The sequence below is a fragment of the Gobio gobio genome (genome assembly GCF_949357685.1).
Source record: "Gobio gobio genome assembly, chromosome: 18".
NCBI classification, from domain to species: domain Eukaryota; kingdom Metazoa; phylum Chordata; class Actinopteri; order Cypriniformes; family Gobionidae; genus Gobio; species Gobio gobio.
Genome location: NC_137111.1, coordinates 35577920 through 35596862, shown reverse-complemented (window position 1 = coordinate 35596862; position 18943 = coordinate 35577920). Strand labels below are relative to the sequence as shown.

Sequence of the window (18943 nt, the reverse complement as noted above, 5' to 3'; positions counted from 1 at the left end):
CGACCTCTGGATTTTTAAGGACTCTGAATTCAATTAATTAAGTAGCTAGTACTATTTACTGGTAAATATTACAGTGAACGAACATCACAGACAATGGCAGACCAAGGCAGCTCTGGTACTCCGTTGGGTACCGGTTAAAATGTAGGGATGAAACGATTACCAGTTTCACAATAAACCACAATAAAATTTAGTCACGGTTAGTAATATCGTTTAAAATTTTATTATCATTAAAACCGCGTGTGATTATCACGATTTTGAAAACTGGCGGTAAATCCTGTCCAGTCAGTCTGGTTCTGGTGCTGGTGCAGCGCGTTACGCTGTTTTTTTGAATAAGAAGAAATGGCAGAAGGCAGTGACAGCACATTTTTCAGCTTTCTTAAAGGACCAAATCTGAGGTGTGGTCATATTTTGGCTTTTACAAAAGTCCTGAGGGAAACTTCGAAGATGGTCACCCTGTCTGCAGAACATGCCAGAAGAAAGTCGCTGTATTGGGGGAACACTTCAAAACTACGAACACAAGGCAAGTGGACTTTGACCTCAATACCAAAACTACGTCTGGCAAATTAATAACGTAAAGCGAATTAACAAATTCAGACAAGACTAGGGTGACATTAAGGGATAATAATCAGGGCTTGACATTAACAAACGGCATTTGCGGGTGTAACGTTATTTCGGCTGCACACTATGGCCACTTTGGCGGTTGAACTTATTATAGTCTTCTCAAAAGCCATCTGTTATAATCGCGTTGCGCATTATAACCACTCACACGTGTTTCTATTGAGTTAATGAATGCAATGTCTCATAATCAGAGGCGTTCAGATTAGCCAGAGTTTTGTTCAGAGCACGCTCTCACTCGCTGAAATCTGCACTCAAAGCAGAGATAAACGTGGGATGTACGCAGGAGATTCATTCATCATAAAGTGGTTGACTGTTTTTGTTCTATTTCAGCAGCGAAAATAGTTTCAAACGAACACTGCAGAACCACAGCGCATCTGACATGACTGTCATAATAAAGTTGGCAATTTTAGGGACCGTCTCTAAAGTTACATACAACATTGGTAACTTTATACAGATTTCAAACTTCAATAGCATTTGAAGAGAATGACAGTCATAAAACTGACTGTAAAGTGTTCGTTTAGGTGTCAGGTATGATGCACACATTTTGATATTTAATAAAATAAACTGTCAAATCATATGGAAATATGGATATGCATTATTTCACCAGGATACTGTTTGGGCTCTTACACAAAATATGCTGATATAAATGCATCATTGCTGAACACTGATGAGAATATTACTTGAGAATATATTTACAGAGATAATATTAGAGATTATATTTACACAAAATTACACAATATTTACGGTACCCAACCCTAGTTGCTAATTTCAGCTTCTTCTTCGCCTGTGTTTTAATCTGGAGATTCTGTACTGCATAATAGCGATCCCTTACCGTATAACAGCGAAAACACAGAAAGCTGGAAAATCTCGTCAATGGCAGGGAAGTGAACTCCAGTTCACTTAATGGCCACCGGTGTCGCTAATAACAAGGGTTTCTGAATTCTACATATAACCTTAAAGGGTTAGTTCACCCAAAAATGAAATTTCTTCGATTAATGACTCACCCCAATGTTGTTCCAAACCCGTAAGACCTCTGTTGATCCTCGGAACACAGTTTAAGATATTTTCGATTTAGTCCGAGGGCTTTCAGTCCTTTGAATGCAAGTGTAAGGACACTTTGCTTTCCACGTCCAGAAAGGTAATGAAAACATCATCAAAGTAGTCCATATGTGACATCATTTGGTTAGTTAGACTCTTTTGAAGCGTCGACAATACATTTTGGTCCAAAAATAACAAAAACTAAGACTTTATGAAGCATTGTCTTCTCTCGTTATCTAGGAATCCGCGTTCACGAGGCTCCAGTGACGCTGTAGACGTAAGACGCTGTGACGTGTTAGAGCTTCGTTTGTAGTCTAAGGGAGACGCACGCTGTACTGAGTCTCCCTTAGACTACAAACAAAGCTCTGTCGCACCAGATAACACGTCACAGCGTCTTACGTCTGCAGCGTCACTGGAGCCTCGTGAACGCGGATTTTTTCAAAAATTTCATTTTTGGGTGAACTAACCCTTTAAATATATCTTAAATACATATAACTTTAAATATTGTTTGAAATTGTTCTAATTCTTTATAATAGTTTTTTTCTAGATGCTCTTTTCCACTTTAATCAGTTTGAAACTATCTTTTAAACTGTTTGTTTTTGTGTGTAATTCAATACCGTGATACTGTGAATTTGATCAATATTTCTCTGCATATGCATTTTTGCGTGCAGTCAGTGCAGACAACACAATGGAATGTTGTTGACTATTTGTCAATGTTATTTTGTGGCACCCAGTCTTTCTCTCTTCATCACGTACAGTTCAGTCAGCTAAAAATGTGTAAGGCATAATGTACAGTCAGCTGGTCGTTATCACAAAACAAACCTTCATTGGGTGGTCAGGATCCTAACGTGAAGCTGAGGGGTTTACTTTTTTACCATTTTGTGATTAATGACCTGCTGACTGTACATTATCCACCTTATTACATTTTTACTGAGCAAATAAATGCACAAGAAATATTGTACAGTCAAATATATAGAATTTGATGAATTAACAACTCGGCACTACACTGCTCTTACAGAGCCATGTAATATGTATTTTTCCGTGGCTAACACTGCGGGATACACTGCTATAGCAGTAAAGCAGCCTTGCACAGGCAATTGGATTATCTGGGCTGCAGTTTGTTGATTTTCAGAAGCTACGCCCACTCTGTGGCTTCAGGGCCAAGAATCTCTACATGTTTATTTCACTAAAAAGTTTGTTGTTAATAGAAATCTGTCTATTGAGCTCTAAGACTAAACCTTCCACATTTGTGTCCACTCTGCAGTGGGTGTTTTTGGACCGTATGTGTTGGGTTTTTTCCCCTCTAATTTTAATCTTCATGTCTGAAGCCGCTCTATTGGTGTGGCGCTACAGTGTTGATGCAGTGTGAGGGGATGCTTAATGTTAGCTTATGCTTTTAAGCTGCAGAGATCATATGTTTCTTTTGTGCTGCACTTTCCATGCCTGTCTACAGTGTTTGTTGTCTACATACTCAATGGTTGTTTCTCTCTCTGCAGACGGTGGCCTGAGCCATGGGGACGTTTTTGGACAAACCCAAAACAGAGAAGCATAATGTTCATGGAGAGGGGAACGGCCTGCGTTTTGGCCTCAGCAGCATGCAGGGATGGAGGGTGGAGATGGAGGATGCGCACACCGCAGCTGTAGGCCTGCCGCACGGTCTGGAAGACTGGTCCTTCTTTGCAGTCTATGACGGTCACGCTGGCTCGCGTGTTGCTAACTACTGCTCAAAACACCTATTGGAACATATTGTCGCCGCGGGGTCGGCAGATGAACTGCGGAAGGCCGGTGCTTCGGCACCTGAGACACCAGCCATAGAGGAGGTCAAGAGGGGTATCCGTGCTGGCTTCCTGAGGATCGACGAGCACATGCGCAGTTTCACAGACCTACGGAATGGCATGGACCGCAGTGGCTCCACAGCGGTGGCTGTTCTGCTCTCTCCGGAACATCTGTACTTCATTAACTGCGGGGACTCGCGGGCCCTTCTCTGCCGCAACGCACACGTCTGCTTCTCCACGCTGGACCATAAGCCCTGCGACCCACGGGAGAAGGAGCGTATACAGAATGCAGGTGGCTCTGTGATGATCCAGAGGGTTAACGGATCGCTGGCTGTGTCCCGAGCACTGGGTGACTATGACTACAAGTGTGTAGAAGGCAAAGGTCCCACAGAGCAGCTTGTGTCTCCGGAACCAGAAGTATTCGAGATTGCTCGGTCAGATGCGGAGGATGAATTTGTGGTGCTGGCATGTGACGGTATCTGGGATGTGATGACCAACGAGGAGCTTTGTGCCTTTGTGCGATCAAGGCTGGAGGTGTCGGATGACCTGGAGAGAGTGTGCAATGAAGTTGTGGACACTTGTCTACACAAGGTACAGTTCCTTGCTCTCACTTGTGTGATGGCTTCTTATTTCGCATAAATGTTTTATTCTCAGGTGAGATCATTTTCTTTTTTCTTCTTTCTTTTTCCTCCTGCAGGGAAGTCGAGATAATATGAGTATTGTATTAGTCTGTTTGCCAAATGCACCCCAGGTGTCAGAGGAGGCAGTAAAGAGAGATGCTGAGTTGGACAAGTACCTCGAAACGCGAGTGGAAGGTGAGAAACGGAAGAGCTCATTGGTCTACCACACGATACTTAGTCTGTCCACCATAGTTTGGGAGCATTCATACATCTGTCCCTGGCCATGCATGTCCCTTATTCAGCACCTAGTCATATTCACAGACAAATAGTTAAAAAAGATTGAATAGGCCTGAAACTGGAAACACTGCCCTCTATAATTTACAGCATAACCGAGAGAGAAAAAAGCATTTCATTTGTAAGCAAAGTGGACATAATAACTGAAATATACCCAAAGGAATCAATCTGAATTGGAATGTATGCTGAACTATAGTCAGATTGAAGATAATTTAGGGCCTGATCTAGCGTTGTTGTGGAGGAATAACTCACCATATCATCAGTGTATAAATGAAAATGTGAATGTTTAATGTTAATCCCTATGTTATTTAGATATAAAATAAATAATAGTGGTCCAAGGACCGATCCCTGTGGTACGCCTTTAGTCACATTCAAGGTTTTCAAAGTGACCCCCCCCCCCCCCCCCCCATATGTATACATTGAGTTGTACCCGATAAATAGTTCAAAAACCATCCATCGGCTTTCACTAAAACCTACACTGAGAAGCCTCTGCTTCAGTATTCCATGGTTTACATTATCAAAAGCTTTAGATAAATCGATAAAAAGAGAGACACAGTGTTTCTTATTGTCTAGTACGGCTGCGCAATATATCGAAATTATCGAAATATCGCAAGTGTACATATCGCAACATGCATATCACAGGGGCACGCAATATCTTAATGAATATAATAGGCTACTTCAACATTGTGAAAAGTGTACATTTTAGGTTGATGCATATAGCAGAGAATAGACTGGGCACACGACTGTTACTTATGTGACTTGCTTGACGTTAAAATTAGTTATTAAATGCAATAACTCGCAAAAAACAACTCCTTGCAGTCTCGTGCTGTCTGCTGTCTAACACACACACACCGAAACGTGTGCCACAGCCGTTCTTTTTTTCGTGTCTTGTTACACACTCAAACTCTCAAATACACACACAGTTATGTCAAAATGGCAATTCCGCGGATCTTTGTATTTATTCACTCACTCATGCGAAGAATATCGGGGCTGATAATATATTTGACGCAAATTAATGCAAATATTGTTTACAAATAGTCCCAAAAAGATTATTTCCCAACTAGAATTAGACCTAGAATTTCGCTCCCTGTTCTGTTTGACCTGGTTACGGCCTTGCTGTGAATTAGTCTATTATTTAAAATAAAATTAAAATCATTCATTATTTCATATTACATGATTTAATTTCTATAGGCTATATTTAGTTCAAATTCAGAGGAACAGTTCATGTTCAGAAGAAACATTCATGTTGAAGAACTGTTAATAATAAAGATTGAGAAGATTGGATCAGTTGTACTACTTTTTTTTTGCAATACTTGAAAGACTGTTTATGTGTAATACTTGATGCGGCCCAGCCTGACCCAGAGTCTACCTCCAGCGGCCCCCAGGTAAAATGAGTTTGAGACCCCTGGTTTAAACCATACTATTTCAACATGGTGGACAGCTGCTGTGCGCCAGGATGCCAGAACAGGCGAGGGAAAGCAAAGGATAAATCATTTTATGTCAATGGCGGCACGATAAAATCAGCTGGCAATATGAATCCAACTTATCCGGACCAGCCAATTTCTTACTAGCTAAAGATTTTAAGTCAAATACTTGATCTGCCTTAAAATGAATTTCATCAGCATAAACATTTAAAGAGTTGTCAATGGTTATAAAGCAGAGGAACCTGAGGCCACGAAATGTTCTATTATTTGAGTCTTATCCACAATTTTACTTGAATCCTTAATAATACTTGATGGTAATTCTAAGTTTGATTTATTTTCAGTTAAAGTTTTAATATTTTTCCAAAAAGTTTTTGGATTATTTAGATAATTAGAAATTGGAAGTACAGAAAAAGATGTAAAGTGGCGGAGATGCCACTTGCTTGGATATATTATACGTTACGTAAATATTTGAGGCCACTGTATAACATTCCAGATACATTTCAGTATATGCAATTTTATTAAAGAGAAATGTCCTTTTCCCTCACACTTTTTCTCTTGTGATCTTGAACATACTATCCTGTCTCCACACCCTTTCATCTTCCTCTTTTTTTTTGTTTAATATCTCTTGATAGCCTAACCCCACTTCTTTTTACTTTTTTTTCTTTTCCAATGGACTTTCCTTTCTGTATTGGACATTGATAATATTCTGGCAAGTGGTTGTTAGTTTTCTGAGGTTTTGGGGGTTATGTAAGCACTTGGCCTTGAGCTTTGGTCAAAGATTGGGGTAACGTTGTTGTAATGTTTGGCTGGGTGCTGACAGGGCCTGAGGGAGTCGTCGGCACTACTGCTCTAGTAAGGAATGTGCTGGCTGAACATCTAACTGGCAACAGGCCCAGAGCCTCCCAGAACAGCCCAACTGGGCCACAGGCTTTCCTTCTAGAGTCTCACTCTTGTCTCTCATTGTCTCTGTTCTTTCTTTCTTTCGTCCTTAACTGTCATTTCTCTTTTTCAAAAAACAAAAAACAGACAACACCAGTGCTCTACATTAGTATCCTTAATGCTTTACTCATTTCTCAGTACACATATACATTAAGTCCTACTGCATACATTGTAGTGTTCCATTAAATGGAGCAGTCAAATAAATAACAAACCTGTGGTTTATCCTTTCTGTCTCTTAATCAGAACTCATAGAGAAAGCAGGGGAAGAAGTTGTGCCTGAGCTAGTGATTGTCATTAGCACCCTGTCCCAAGAAAGCATCCCGAATCTCCCACCAGGGGGCGGCCTTGCCAGCAAGTAAGTAAATATCATGGTTACAAAGCACAGAGGTTCTCACCTGAACAAACATGTTTACAGGACACAGGGTTACGCATCTAATGTTTAAGAATCTGGAATAACACGACATTTGCAGGTTCAATCTCAAGTAGGCTTGACCCAGAATACAGCTTGCCTTGAATCTTGCTCTATGTATAGACTGTACCAAAAAATCTTTGTCATTCTGTTTTTTTTTTTGCAGGCACAGTGTTATTGAAGCAGTGTACAACCGGATGAACCCCCAAAGAGAAGAGGATGGTGTGAGTATGAATAGAGTCCTAAACTTTTTAAAAGTTTAGAACCTCTCAGTGTGATGACAACTGTACATTTTGCCCCTGGTCTGACCATAAAAGGAAGACATTAGAGGTGTAACGGTTCAAATTACTCACGGTTCGGTTTTTATCACGGTTTTAGGGTCACATTTCGGTACGGTTTGGTATGTGCTATGTTCAGGGAAAAAAGGACTACTATCATATAAAAATATAGAAAATAAGATATAATCAGACTATACAAGCAACAGCACAAATAAATACAATAGAGCTAAGATACAAATAAAAAAACAGTGCTCTTCAGGTTATCTAACAGTAGTTTTCAGATACAGAAACTTAATAAAGTAATCAAATGTAAAACAACATTGCATATAATATTCACTATGTAAATTAAATTGATTAATAATTATTAAAGTTACAAAAACTATTCCTTAAAGAGCAGTGAGTGATTTCCTTGTCTTTTGTTGTTTGATTAATATTAAAAACTGACAGCTGGAATATTAGGCTGCTATAAATTTAAGGCATAATGCACGGATCCAAAATACTGATACTGTACACATGCTTTGGTTATCAACTGTTTACGTTCACTTAAGCGCAAGACTGGAGAGAGAACTCACTATTTGCACGCTGTCTGAGACGCAGCCTTTCATGTGCACACTTCGGATGACTGGTCATATTAGAGCATACGGCACTTGCCTTGAACAAAGTTTAGCGAAAGCCAGATTGCGCATCCATTGACAGAAACATACATTAGCCTAACTCTGTCTGTCTGTTTTAGGGGTTATTAAAAAAAAAAAACTTATTATAGATGCCTATGTGTTGTCAGATTTGAGATGAACCGCGGTGCAAGTGCGTGCCGAACCGTGGGTGGAGAACGGAACGGTTCAATTGTTTTACAGAGAACCGTTACATCCCTAGTAGACATATAGAAATGTTACCGTCCTCTTGATGTTTGGAATCATCTCATCATGAGACGTTGCCTTGTTCTGCACCTCGCTCACTGGACCCGTTTATACCTGGTATTAAAGGGATAGTTCACCCAAAAATGAAATTCATCCGATAATTTACTCACCCTCAAGCCACGATGTATTATGACATTCTACTTTAAGACGAATACACTCGGAGTTGTATTTAAAAAATGTCCTGGCTAATCCAAGCATTATAATGGCAGTGAATGGCAGCCTAAAAAAGTGCATCCATCCATCCACATGGCTCCGGGGGGTTAATGAAGGCCTTCTGAAGCAAATCGATGGATTTGTGTAAGAATAATATCATTATAAAATATCTAGCTTCCAGCGGACCGCCTTCCATATTCAACTTACAAAGAAAGTGTAACGCTTCTCTCAGTTCAAAATGATTACGCTATGTCCATCGTCATGCTTTTTTCGTAACTTGAACTTGGTACTTGATTTGTAACACTAGAAATTTGACATTATAACAGGTTAAATATGGATATTTTTCTTACAAAAGCACAAATTCGCTTCAGAAGGCCTTTATTAACCCCTCGGAGCCGTGTAGATTACTTTTATAATGGATGGATGCACTTTTTTTTAGGCTTTTGGCTGCCATTATAATGCTTATGAAGAGCCAGGACATTTTATATAACTCCAATTTTATTCAACGGAAAGAAGAATGTCATGTACATCCGGGATGGCTTGAGGGTGAGTAAATCATGGTGTAATTTTCATTTTTAGGTGAACTATCTCTTCCACCAAGAGTCACTCAGTGTTCCTTTCTCTCATCAGAGTATTCTCTCTCTCCATCCCACTTGCCTGCTCGCGATTTATTTACTGCAGAGAGTAAAACATCCTGCTCAAATCACAGCTGTAATGAGCTCATTCAAATGATCCTCTGGCCCAAAGCACAGTGGTTGAGATCACCACATCACAAACACTCCTAATACATCCCATCAAGGAGATGAACTGAGATTTATCAGCCTGTAAGCATGACGAATCAGACATGATTAGTAACCTAACAAGTATGTTATTTTAATAGCTTATAAATAGGTTTGCTAATATGCCATTATGAACTCTTCAGCCATGTCTCATGATGATGATGATGTCTATCTGTTAAAACTGCACAGGGGGTTGCATGTTGTAAAGCCTGCAGTTGTATATCTGTGAATCTGTCCTGTCGTTGTTCGTTGGTGTGTGTGAGGCAAACACCTCAGGAGAATGTGTCTTAGTGTTTAAATTAGTGTGACACATTCTCAAAGCTGGAGTTTTCAAAGTGTTTTCCCCTACTGGACATCCAAGAGATATCTGGTGTGTGTGTGTGTGTGAGAGAGCGAGACAGAGAGATGGTGTTCTTGGACTCTCCTCCTTGGGTTGTCACGATACCAAAATGTTCAATAGTTGATAACAGTGCCAGTCAGATTGCAGGATTCTTAAAAGAGATAGTTCACCCAAAAATGAAAATTCTATGTTTATCTGCTTACCCCCAGGGCGTCCAAGATATAGGTGACTTTGTTTCTTCAGTAGAACACAAATTAAGATTTCTAACTCCAACCGTTGCTGTCTGTCAGTCGTATAATGCATGTGAATGGTAACATGCGTCTATGAGAGTAAAAAATACATGACCAGACAAATTCAAATTAAACCCTGCGGCTCGTGACGACACATTGATGTCTTAAGACACAAAACGATCGGTTTGTGTGGAAACCAAACAGTATTTATATAATTTCTTTTACCTCAAATACCCTGTGTCCTACAGCCTTCAGCGCGCGATCACTTCCGATAAGTGAGGTCAATGTACACGATCTGGCGTAGTTTATGCAAGCGCCAGAATTGATCTCTCACGCATATCTCTACCCCATATCATGTCCATTGACCTCACTTACCGGCTGTTAAATTGATCAGTATAGCTCAAGTCTTGTTTTTATTAAATTGATGTATTTAATATAATGACAGATTTATTTATTGAAATTATTCAAGTTAACATTAATAAAGCTGATTATTAACAAACAATTTTCCTGTCAGTATTGTTTTGATTAATTTTATTATTATAGCAAGGAAGCAGTACTGTTAGACAGCATTTTCATAGGTTTTAGATTTTAAAACTTGGTACTTTTGACATCCCTAGGCCTCATCAGCGAGTGATGTTTTGTTGGCTTGTTGTGAGGAGTAGACTAGTTCCTTGTGTTTCTCTGTGATAGCCAGTGACGGTGTGTGGTAAGCTTTATAATCCATCCACCCCTCCTTTTGTCGATAAAAGTACCATAACATGTTTTTCAAAGCCGGGTTTTCACATTTAGAAATCATACTCTTGGTCAAATGCATGTAGTTTACACACATAAACATAAAGGTTGGTATTCATAACACGCATAGTTAGAGGCACATTTAAGAGGATAATACACATTAACAGAACTAATGATGTATGTGTTCACCCTTTAATTAATGCAGCCCACCTGTTTCATTTGGTAAGTTGATTACTAATTGATACTAATGATTTCTGCAGAAACAGCGACTTGAGTTTGTCTGACAGTCTCACCCCATATGTACTGAACTTATGAATGCATCGGAGGTTGAGGAGGGAATTTTCCATTTATTTAATTGCTGGTTTGCTGTTATCCCTGTTAGTGTCATGCCGTTTGCAGTGTGACCAAACTGTCAAAGTACTGCTATATTACCTGTTAAACATTCAAGCCATGTAGATAATTCACTTCTTTACTTGTGTTTTACATTACCAAAGCAACATTGTTCCTGTCAATGAATGCAGATGACTTGTTTAACTTGGATTTAATTTCAAATCCTGCACATGTGTGATCTGTGGGATGAAATGGCTTACCTAGATGTGTTCCTGAAAAGTAATCATATTAGAGAACAGAAATATTACTCACTAATCTCTAATTGGCCATTTAGGGTCTGGATACATTTTTCCACAATCTTTCATGTTGATGCTTTGCACATGCATCTTTTTCTCTATGATGCAGATGTGTAATTTTGGATTCTGAGAAAAGTAGGAAATATTATCACCGTAGAGGAAGAAACATCAAATCAAAAATCCAGGATCTGATTATCCCAATGTGTTTTGTTTTCCGAATCGTGTCCGTGCCTTGTACAACACAGTTAATTCTTTGATCTTGCAGTGTAGAAATGATTAAATCACAAGTTTTCCACTTATACAAATTAAATATTAGACACAACTTGACAATTCTAGTTTCAAGGTTCGGTAATCAAAGTAATGGTTAGCTGTAGTGGAATATGTTCTTTTTGTTTAGATATAAAGAGTTTTTTGCTGACACTTGGCTACGATTATGTGTATGGACATTATCAAAAGTAGTTTAAAGTTTGAGACCTGATAGACACATGCACATACTCAGTTAAGAAAACTTTACCGAGCATGTGCTGAATATTTGTTCATATACAGGCTTGATACATTTAGTGTATATTTTAGTAAAAAGAATTTAACCCATTTTATATAGTCACACTGTAGGTAAGTTAGACTTTTGATCTTTTTTTTCTCAGCTGAAAGCGTATGCATGTTAGGTAACTGATCGGTAATGTTGAGGTGTACACTACTGTTTAAAAGTTTGGGGACGTTTTTTTTTTATGTTTTGGAAAGAAGTCTCTTGCACTCATGAAGGCTGTATATATTTGATCAAAAATACATTAAAACATTATTATTGTGAAATCTTCCTGTTTAAATATATTGAATTTATAAAATATTTTTTATATATTTTAATTTTGAAATATTTAATGATTGCAAAGATGTATTTTCATGAGCCATTACTCCTGTCTTCAGTGTCACATGATCCTTCAGAAATCATTCTAATGGCTCGTTTCCACCGAGTGGTACGGTTCAATACAGTACGGTTCAGTATGATTCGGGACGCTAAACTCTGATCTGGCTTGCGTTTCCACGGCCTACAGCACCCTTAGTTGATAGGCTAGTGTAGCGATCAACGTCATTCTCGCATGAAGGAGAAAGCAACACAGTAAACAACAGTGGACGACATACAGCAAAGCTTGTTCTTGCTTCTCGGCATGTGGATGTTTGTCAAGAAGACGCGCTTTGTTTGAGCAAAGGCTGCAAGGAAAAAGCACGCACAAGTGAAGATTCTCTGTCAATCAATCAATGTTCTGCCGTGAGTCTAGCTCCACCCTAGGTACCTCAAAGGAAGGGTGCCAAAAAAGTGGTACGGGTCGAAATTAGGGTACCATTCACAACTTCTGACAATGGAAACGGCAAAAATTGCCATAATAGTCTGATTTGGTGCTCAAGTAACATTTCTTATTATTATCAATGTTAAAAACAGTTGGGTTTTTCCTGCCTCAAAATGAGGTGGAGGTGGTAAAATCCTGCCTGGCCGACCGGCGCGCAATTTATGCCGATTAATTGTCAGTTTTAGGGCGTTGTCATACTTTTTTTTTTGTGTGCTTCGATCATTAAATAATTGTGATGAATTTAATCCTTTATAAGTTATCCTTTTGCAGTGCAAGATTACAGCTAACACATTTAAATATTTAAGTATTTATTCAGTTCAGTATCATTATATATATATCATATATATTTCTACATCTCTATAGAATGTCTATACATCTGTGTTTGTGGAACTAATTTTATTTGTTCTCTCTTTTATTTGTTAAACACAATCCAGAATCCACTTAGTACACACTACTTAATTATTGAGAAAACAACAAATTAATAACAATATGTAATCATAAGCTATGACAAAAAATATATTAAACTAGCGAGTGTATAATTCAGCAGCAAAAAGTAATTCTTGAGAAAAATCTTTGTACATTTACATTTATTCATTTAGCAGACACTTTTATCCAAAGCGACTTAAAACGGAGTAATACAGGAAGCGATCCGTCATGAAGAGGCGAAAAATCACAAAAAGTGCCTTAAAAAAAACTAAGCTTTAGACATTGCTTGGAGCAGCATAAGCTAGAATAGGGAGGGAATAGAGGACAATGTAGTTGTTTTTTTTAAAGATGAGGTTAAGTGCTCGCAGAAGAGATGAGTTTTCAGCTGTCTTTTGAATGTTGTCAGTGATTCTGCATTCAGGATGGAGGTGGGGAGATTGTTCCACCAGCAAGGAACAGTGAATGAAAATGTTCTGGAAAGGGATTTCATGCCTCTCCATGGAATCCCAATTGTACTAATTTTATTTTAGTAAAAAGGTACAAATTACTATTTGTATTCTTATAAAATGTAAATTATATATAGGCCTACACAAATAATATAAAATTAAAAGACGTTTATTGTAAAGATAATGTGCAGCTTTTTAATGGGTCAACAAGATATGATAGATACGACAGAACAAGATAGACTTTTAATAATCTTTCAGTGCACAAAACCATGATAATATGAAACGCTTAAAAAAACCGCACAAACAGCTTATGCGCATCCTGGGTGCGGAATGATGCAACATGGTGATCTGCACAAATGCGCATTGAAAAGTTCACGGGACAAAGAGATGTTGAAGGGGGCCCTGGCCCACCCAATCAGAAGCTTGATTTAAGTCTCTTTTTTCAGTTTAAGCATTCAAACCATTTAAAATCAATTTGCAAATAGACTCGCTCACGCGCTGTTTTCTCTGCGCAAAGCCACACCCAAAGCTCACGCTGAGAGCTGCGTCTCTACTGTTCTCTTTTGCGCCTCATGTTCATGCGTCATTTCTTTACAGAGAATGATCATTTGTTATTTTTCCACTAAACTATGCGATCTGAATGGTTTTAAGCGCTCTTCCATCTCACTACCATCACACTATAGCGAAGCAGAAATATCAAAATGTATGGGGAAAAAAAATCATTCTATTTAATGAGTTTCTTTTCTTTGTATTTATAACCTAAAGCTAATATATAAGAGTTATCACAAGCAACAGTGCTGTCTTTCCGAACATCTGCACTGTGACAACAGAAAAAAAGAAGCTATTGAGTAACTTCCATAGACACATTCTGTTTGTGCTCTATCAAAGAAAACAGAACAAACCGCACAATCGCTGCGTGTCCGAGCAACGCTGTGTTTTATTCCTCAAAGAATCAACGTATTTCAACAAATCAGATGAGTAAATTATTTATTTTAAAGCTACCCATTCATAAATAGTCGTTTGCTAAATTTAGCACTTTGAACGAATCAGTTGAATTCAACTCACTCATTAAATACAGTAGCTATTCTACTGCCGGTTTTAGTTTTATATTTAAAAAGTAGCCTATTTTATTTCTTTAGGTAGCCTATTATTTAATGAATTACTAGCTACCAATTACATCTTCAACAGTGTAATTAGATTACTTTACCAATTATTCTCTTTCTAAAAACCATTCCATTACTTATTACTTTCTAAATCCCATATCAATCTCGACCAGTTGAACAAAGATAGACATAAAACTGCTTGTGAAACCGGTAATCGTTCCATCCATCCCTAGAGATGACTTTATACCAGCAAATCATAATATAAGAATGATTACTGAAGGATCATGTGACACTGATAGATAGTCTGAGCATTTGACTGCCTGTCTGAGTTTTGTCTACAGCCTGAGGCAGCACGAAATTTGACGGAAGATGCAGGAAAAACCCAATATTTTTGTGGAAACTGACACATGGAACAGGATTTTTTGATGAATAGAAATTTGAAATATATATATTTTGTAATATTATAAATGTCTTTACTGTCTCTTTTGAGAGTAATTCATGCATCCTTGCTGAATAAAAGTATAGATTTTTTTCAAACAAAACTCTTACCCCAAACTTTTGAATGGTAGTGTATAGTATATAATTGTATTAATGCTTGAAGGGTTATAATTGTCCCAATCACTGTTAGATTTGGTGGTTACACTAAAAATGTAGCCTTTTCTTTTAGTAAATGTGTTTCATCGCAAAAGACGGCAGGTAGATTGGGTTGACCCCAGTGATAGTGATGTCAACTCATTGTTTTCTCTGTGTGGACTCTCTCTCTGCAGAGCGCTGCTGACCTTAAGGACCTGTGGTAGTCGTCCCACCTGAGGGAAGAGCCCCTTTTCTACACAAGACATCAATTGTTCCATCATTTCTTTTGTTCCAGTGAAGATTCAACGGTCTTTCAAGAGTCACAACACAGTGGAAACACAGTACAACCAAAAGCATTACAAACACTTTTTTTCTAATACATGAGGGAAAGAATGGAGTTCCAGTTTTTAAAAAAAACCTCAAACACAAAAATAACAAAATGCACATCATACAATAAAAAAACTGTTTTTCTCTCTTTTTTTGTGGTGGCTGTGGGTGTTCATTTTAAAACCGAGGATGTTTTGCGGGATGGACCCATGTACGTGCTGTGGTGCCTTTTCCAGTCGGCTGCAAATTCGAGTGAGGTTTGCTAATGCCAGATGCCCTGAGTCCAGGATAAAATTGATAAACTTGGCAGCCCCTGGTACGGGGTTATGGATCATCACTGGGTTTAAGTGAGGATATATATGACTGATGAATGTGTGTGGAACGTGTTTTAAAGAATTGCTTCATTACTACATAACCTGCGTGGAAAGGATTGAAGCTTGTTGGCTTTTTCCACCTTCCCTCCCTCATTCCTCATGAGCGCTGACTGACCTTTAGATAGAACCTCGGACTTGAATCTGCTTCGTTTTGCAGGTTATCATTTGATTGGTCGTCAAAAGCTTTTTAATCCTGCTGTTTCAGAGAATATAGAATATATAGAGATAAATATATATAAATTCATATATATTTTTTATTTTTCCCAAGTTTGACGTCTTTGTCGCTTATTGTGTGAAGCAATAGAGTATTGTTGGTGGCGACCGACGAGCGTGCTACGTTGTGTGAAATACTTTTGACACACTGAGATTGTTCATGTACTTGTGTAACCCAGGAACTGTGGGTGATATTGGATAAAAGGGATTGTAACTGCCCACTAAAGCCACGCAGCTTTTCTCAGCTCCCCCTTTGTATTATATCTCACAGTCTTCTCTCCTTATTAGCCCTCACTTTCAAATGCAGATGTGAACTTACAGCAACCTGCCTTTTTTCCTTTTTCTTTCAGAGTATATTGTAAAGTGGTGTTTTTTGTTTTGTTTTTTTTTGGTTAGCCGAACATGAAAATACTAGCTTTGTGATGAATTCACAGATTATTTTCTGATTCATCATACAAGTGTAATGTCGGTTTTGCTCAAATATGTTTTCAGCAGTCCATCATTGGCAACATTACTCATTGGCCTCAGAACTTGAAAGGTGATATTGAGCAGAACAATAAAGCTACAGGAAAAAGCAGTCTTGCTCCTTATGTTTAATGAATCACAATGGGATAGTTCTAATGGCTGTGACACAACACTTTAAGTCCTTTAAAGGAACACGCTGACTTTTTGGGACTTTATCTTATTCACCGTATCCCCCAGAGTTAGATAAGTCCATACATACCATTCTCATCTCCATGCGTGCCATAACTCTGTCTGACGCACCCACCGCTAGCTTAGCTTTGCACAAAGACTGGAGGTAAATGGCTCCAGCTAGCCTACTGCTCAATAAGTGACAAAACAACGGCAACATTTTCCTATTTACATGTTGTGATGTGTATAGTTACATCGTGTACTAAGACCGATGGAAAATGAAAAGTTGCGATATTCTAGACTGAAATGGTTAGGAACTATACTCTCATTCCTGCGTAATAATCAAGGAACTTTGCAGCCGTACCGTAGGTGCAGCTGCACAATGATATTATGCAGCGCCTGAAAATAGGCTAACTTCCCTCAACATAACCAACGTGATAACCTGCTTGCACAGAGAGCGCGCTGGGGACTATTTTCAGGCGCTGCGTAATATTATTGAGCCGCTGCACCCATGGGACGGCTCAAAGTTCCTTGATTATTACGCAGGAATGAGAGTATAGTTCCTAACCATATCGGCCTAGAAAATCACAACTTTTCATTTTCCGTTGTATGTAACTATACACATCACAACATGTAAATAGGAAAATGGTGTTGTTTTGTCACTTATTGAGCAGTAGGCTAGCTGGAGCCGTTTCCCTCCAGTCTTTGTGCTAAGCTAGGCTAGCGGTGGGTGTGTCAGACAGAGTTATGGCACGCACGGAGATGAGAATGGTATGTATGGACTTATCTAACTCTGGGGGATACTGTGAATAAGCTAAAGTCCCAAAAAGTCGGCATGTTCCTTTAATTTAAAACAGGTTGCCTTGTTTTTGTGCGCACTTTACGGTCAATAGCGCAATAATATACTGGCATGGAAAGAAATAATTTCATATAATGGTGTTCTCAGAAAAGGAAAGGTCTGTATAGATGTTGTGAATTTGTAATTCTGAGTTCTGACTGAACAAAGCTGAATTTAGTGTGTTGATCTACTAAGTGCCACAAACAAACCTGAGCATGTTTCAAAGATTTGATGTCTTTTACCCCAGCAAACTTCAGAAAATCTAGTGTTCACTCATTGTATCAACTTTGCCAGGCAATCTGAAAAAAAAATGTGTAGAATGTGTATCAGATGGCTAAAGATGCATTATTGTTAATAATGTGCTGTTATCTAGGGTTTCATGAAAGCCTGTTTTAAATATTGCAGAACAAGCTGTTTATTTATTAATTTGTGTGTTAATTCTGAATGAATTGTGTAGTAGTTGAAGAGTGAAGGCCTATTCACATCAAAACGAATGTTCAGTATGCGGTCCGATTTTTACATGCAATCTGTCTGTTCAGACCAATGTATAAAAAAACGGCAGATGGGCATGCAATTAAGATGCAAAATTACTGTCTGAAAATAGGTGTCGCTTATTGAAAAGCCGGTACTTGATAATCTTCACAAATGAACACAGCTTTTTTTTTAGTTTGAAGCCTAAATAGAATGAAAAAGAAGTAAAAAGCTAAACGTAGGCTATAAACGAACTTACACCACGATTACATGACCTCAACATCACCATCACTAAGCTTCCGAAAACTAGTAATTCTATAGAAATCTTAGGAAACTATAGAAAATATAGAATGGTTAGAATAGTTTGAAACTGTGTGATTATAAACAAAATAAGTCAATGAAAGCGGACTAGCAACTTATATCAGGCTTTTAACCAAAAATCCATTCAAAAAACCTATTGGCTTTGGGACGATCGAACCGGAATGCTGACTCTTTCCTGTGTTTTGGCCTACAGAAGTACATCATCCCTCCAGCACACTATGGTATTTATCAAACCAAATACGAGAGAGCTGCTTCCGCTGCTATTCATTGTCGCTTGGCAAAATAGTCTGTGAACACCAACAAGACATAGTTTTGTATAATAACAGCGGCTTTGGGTATGTGACCAAAAGCGCAAATCTTTTTGGTAGGCCACACCTTTCCATAAAAAAATCTGTCACATTGACAAAATGCGATTTGTTTCTGCCAGTCTTAACAGATGCATTAACGTCCGTTTATTCAAATATTCATTATTTGCACTGAATATTCGTCTGGGTATGATCAGGCCTTGATTAGTCTGCATAAACATGAATAAAATGATATACTCGAGTTGCAGTTTACAATCTAATAGTTATCTAGTTACATTACAAATTGGACATGATTTTTATTTTGTTCATTCTTAGAGATCTGATTTCAAGGAAATTCTGTCAGCTGTGAAACTAAAGCATTGGCTTGGTAAAAGTTTGCCAGCTCTTATTCTCATTAC

General features: G+C 38.4%; 1 protein-coding gene across 2 annotated transcripts in view; it reads left to right on the top strand.

The window, feature by feature from the left end:
• The window catches only part of ppm1ba (protein phosphatase, Mg2+/Mn2+ dependent, 1Ba), a 43208-nt gene extending 27670 nt beyond the window's left edge, over positions 1 to 15538 (top strand). Inside the window, exons 2-7 of one of the 2 annotated variants that reach the window (XM_079842120.1) lie at positions 372 to 520; positions 3153 to 4022; positions 4129 to 4246; positions 6952 to 7063; positions 7284 to 7341; positions 15258 to 15538. In XM_079842120.1, the coding sequence (XP_079698246.1) occupies positions 3168 to 4022; positions 4129 to 4246; positions 6952 to 7063; positions 7284 to 7341; positions 15258 to 15287 (1173 nt within the window). In that variant the 5' untranslated portion in view covers positions 372 to 520; positions 3153 to 3167 and the 3' untranslated portion in view covers positions 15288 to 15538. The remainder of the gene's footprint in view (positions 1 to 371; positions 521 to 3152; positions 4023 to 4128; positions 4247 to 6951; positions 7064 to 7283; positions 7342 to 15257) is intronic. The other variant, XM_079842119.1, reaches the window with a different exon arrangement.
• Positions 15539 to 18943: the final 3405 nt, after the last annotated feature.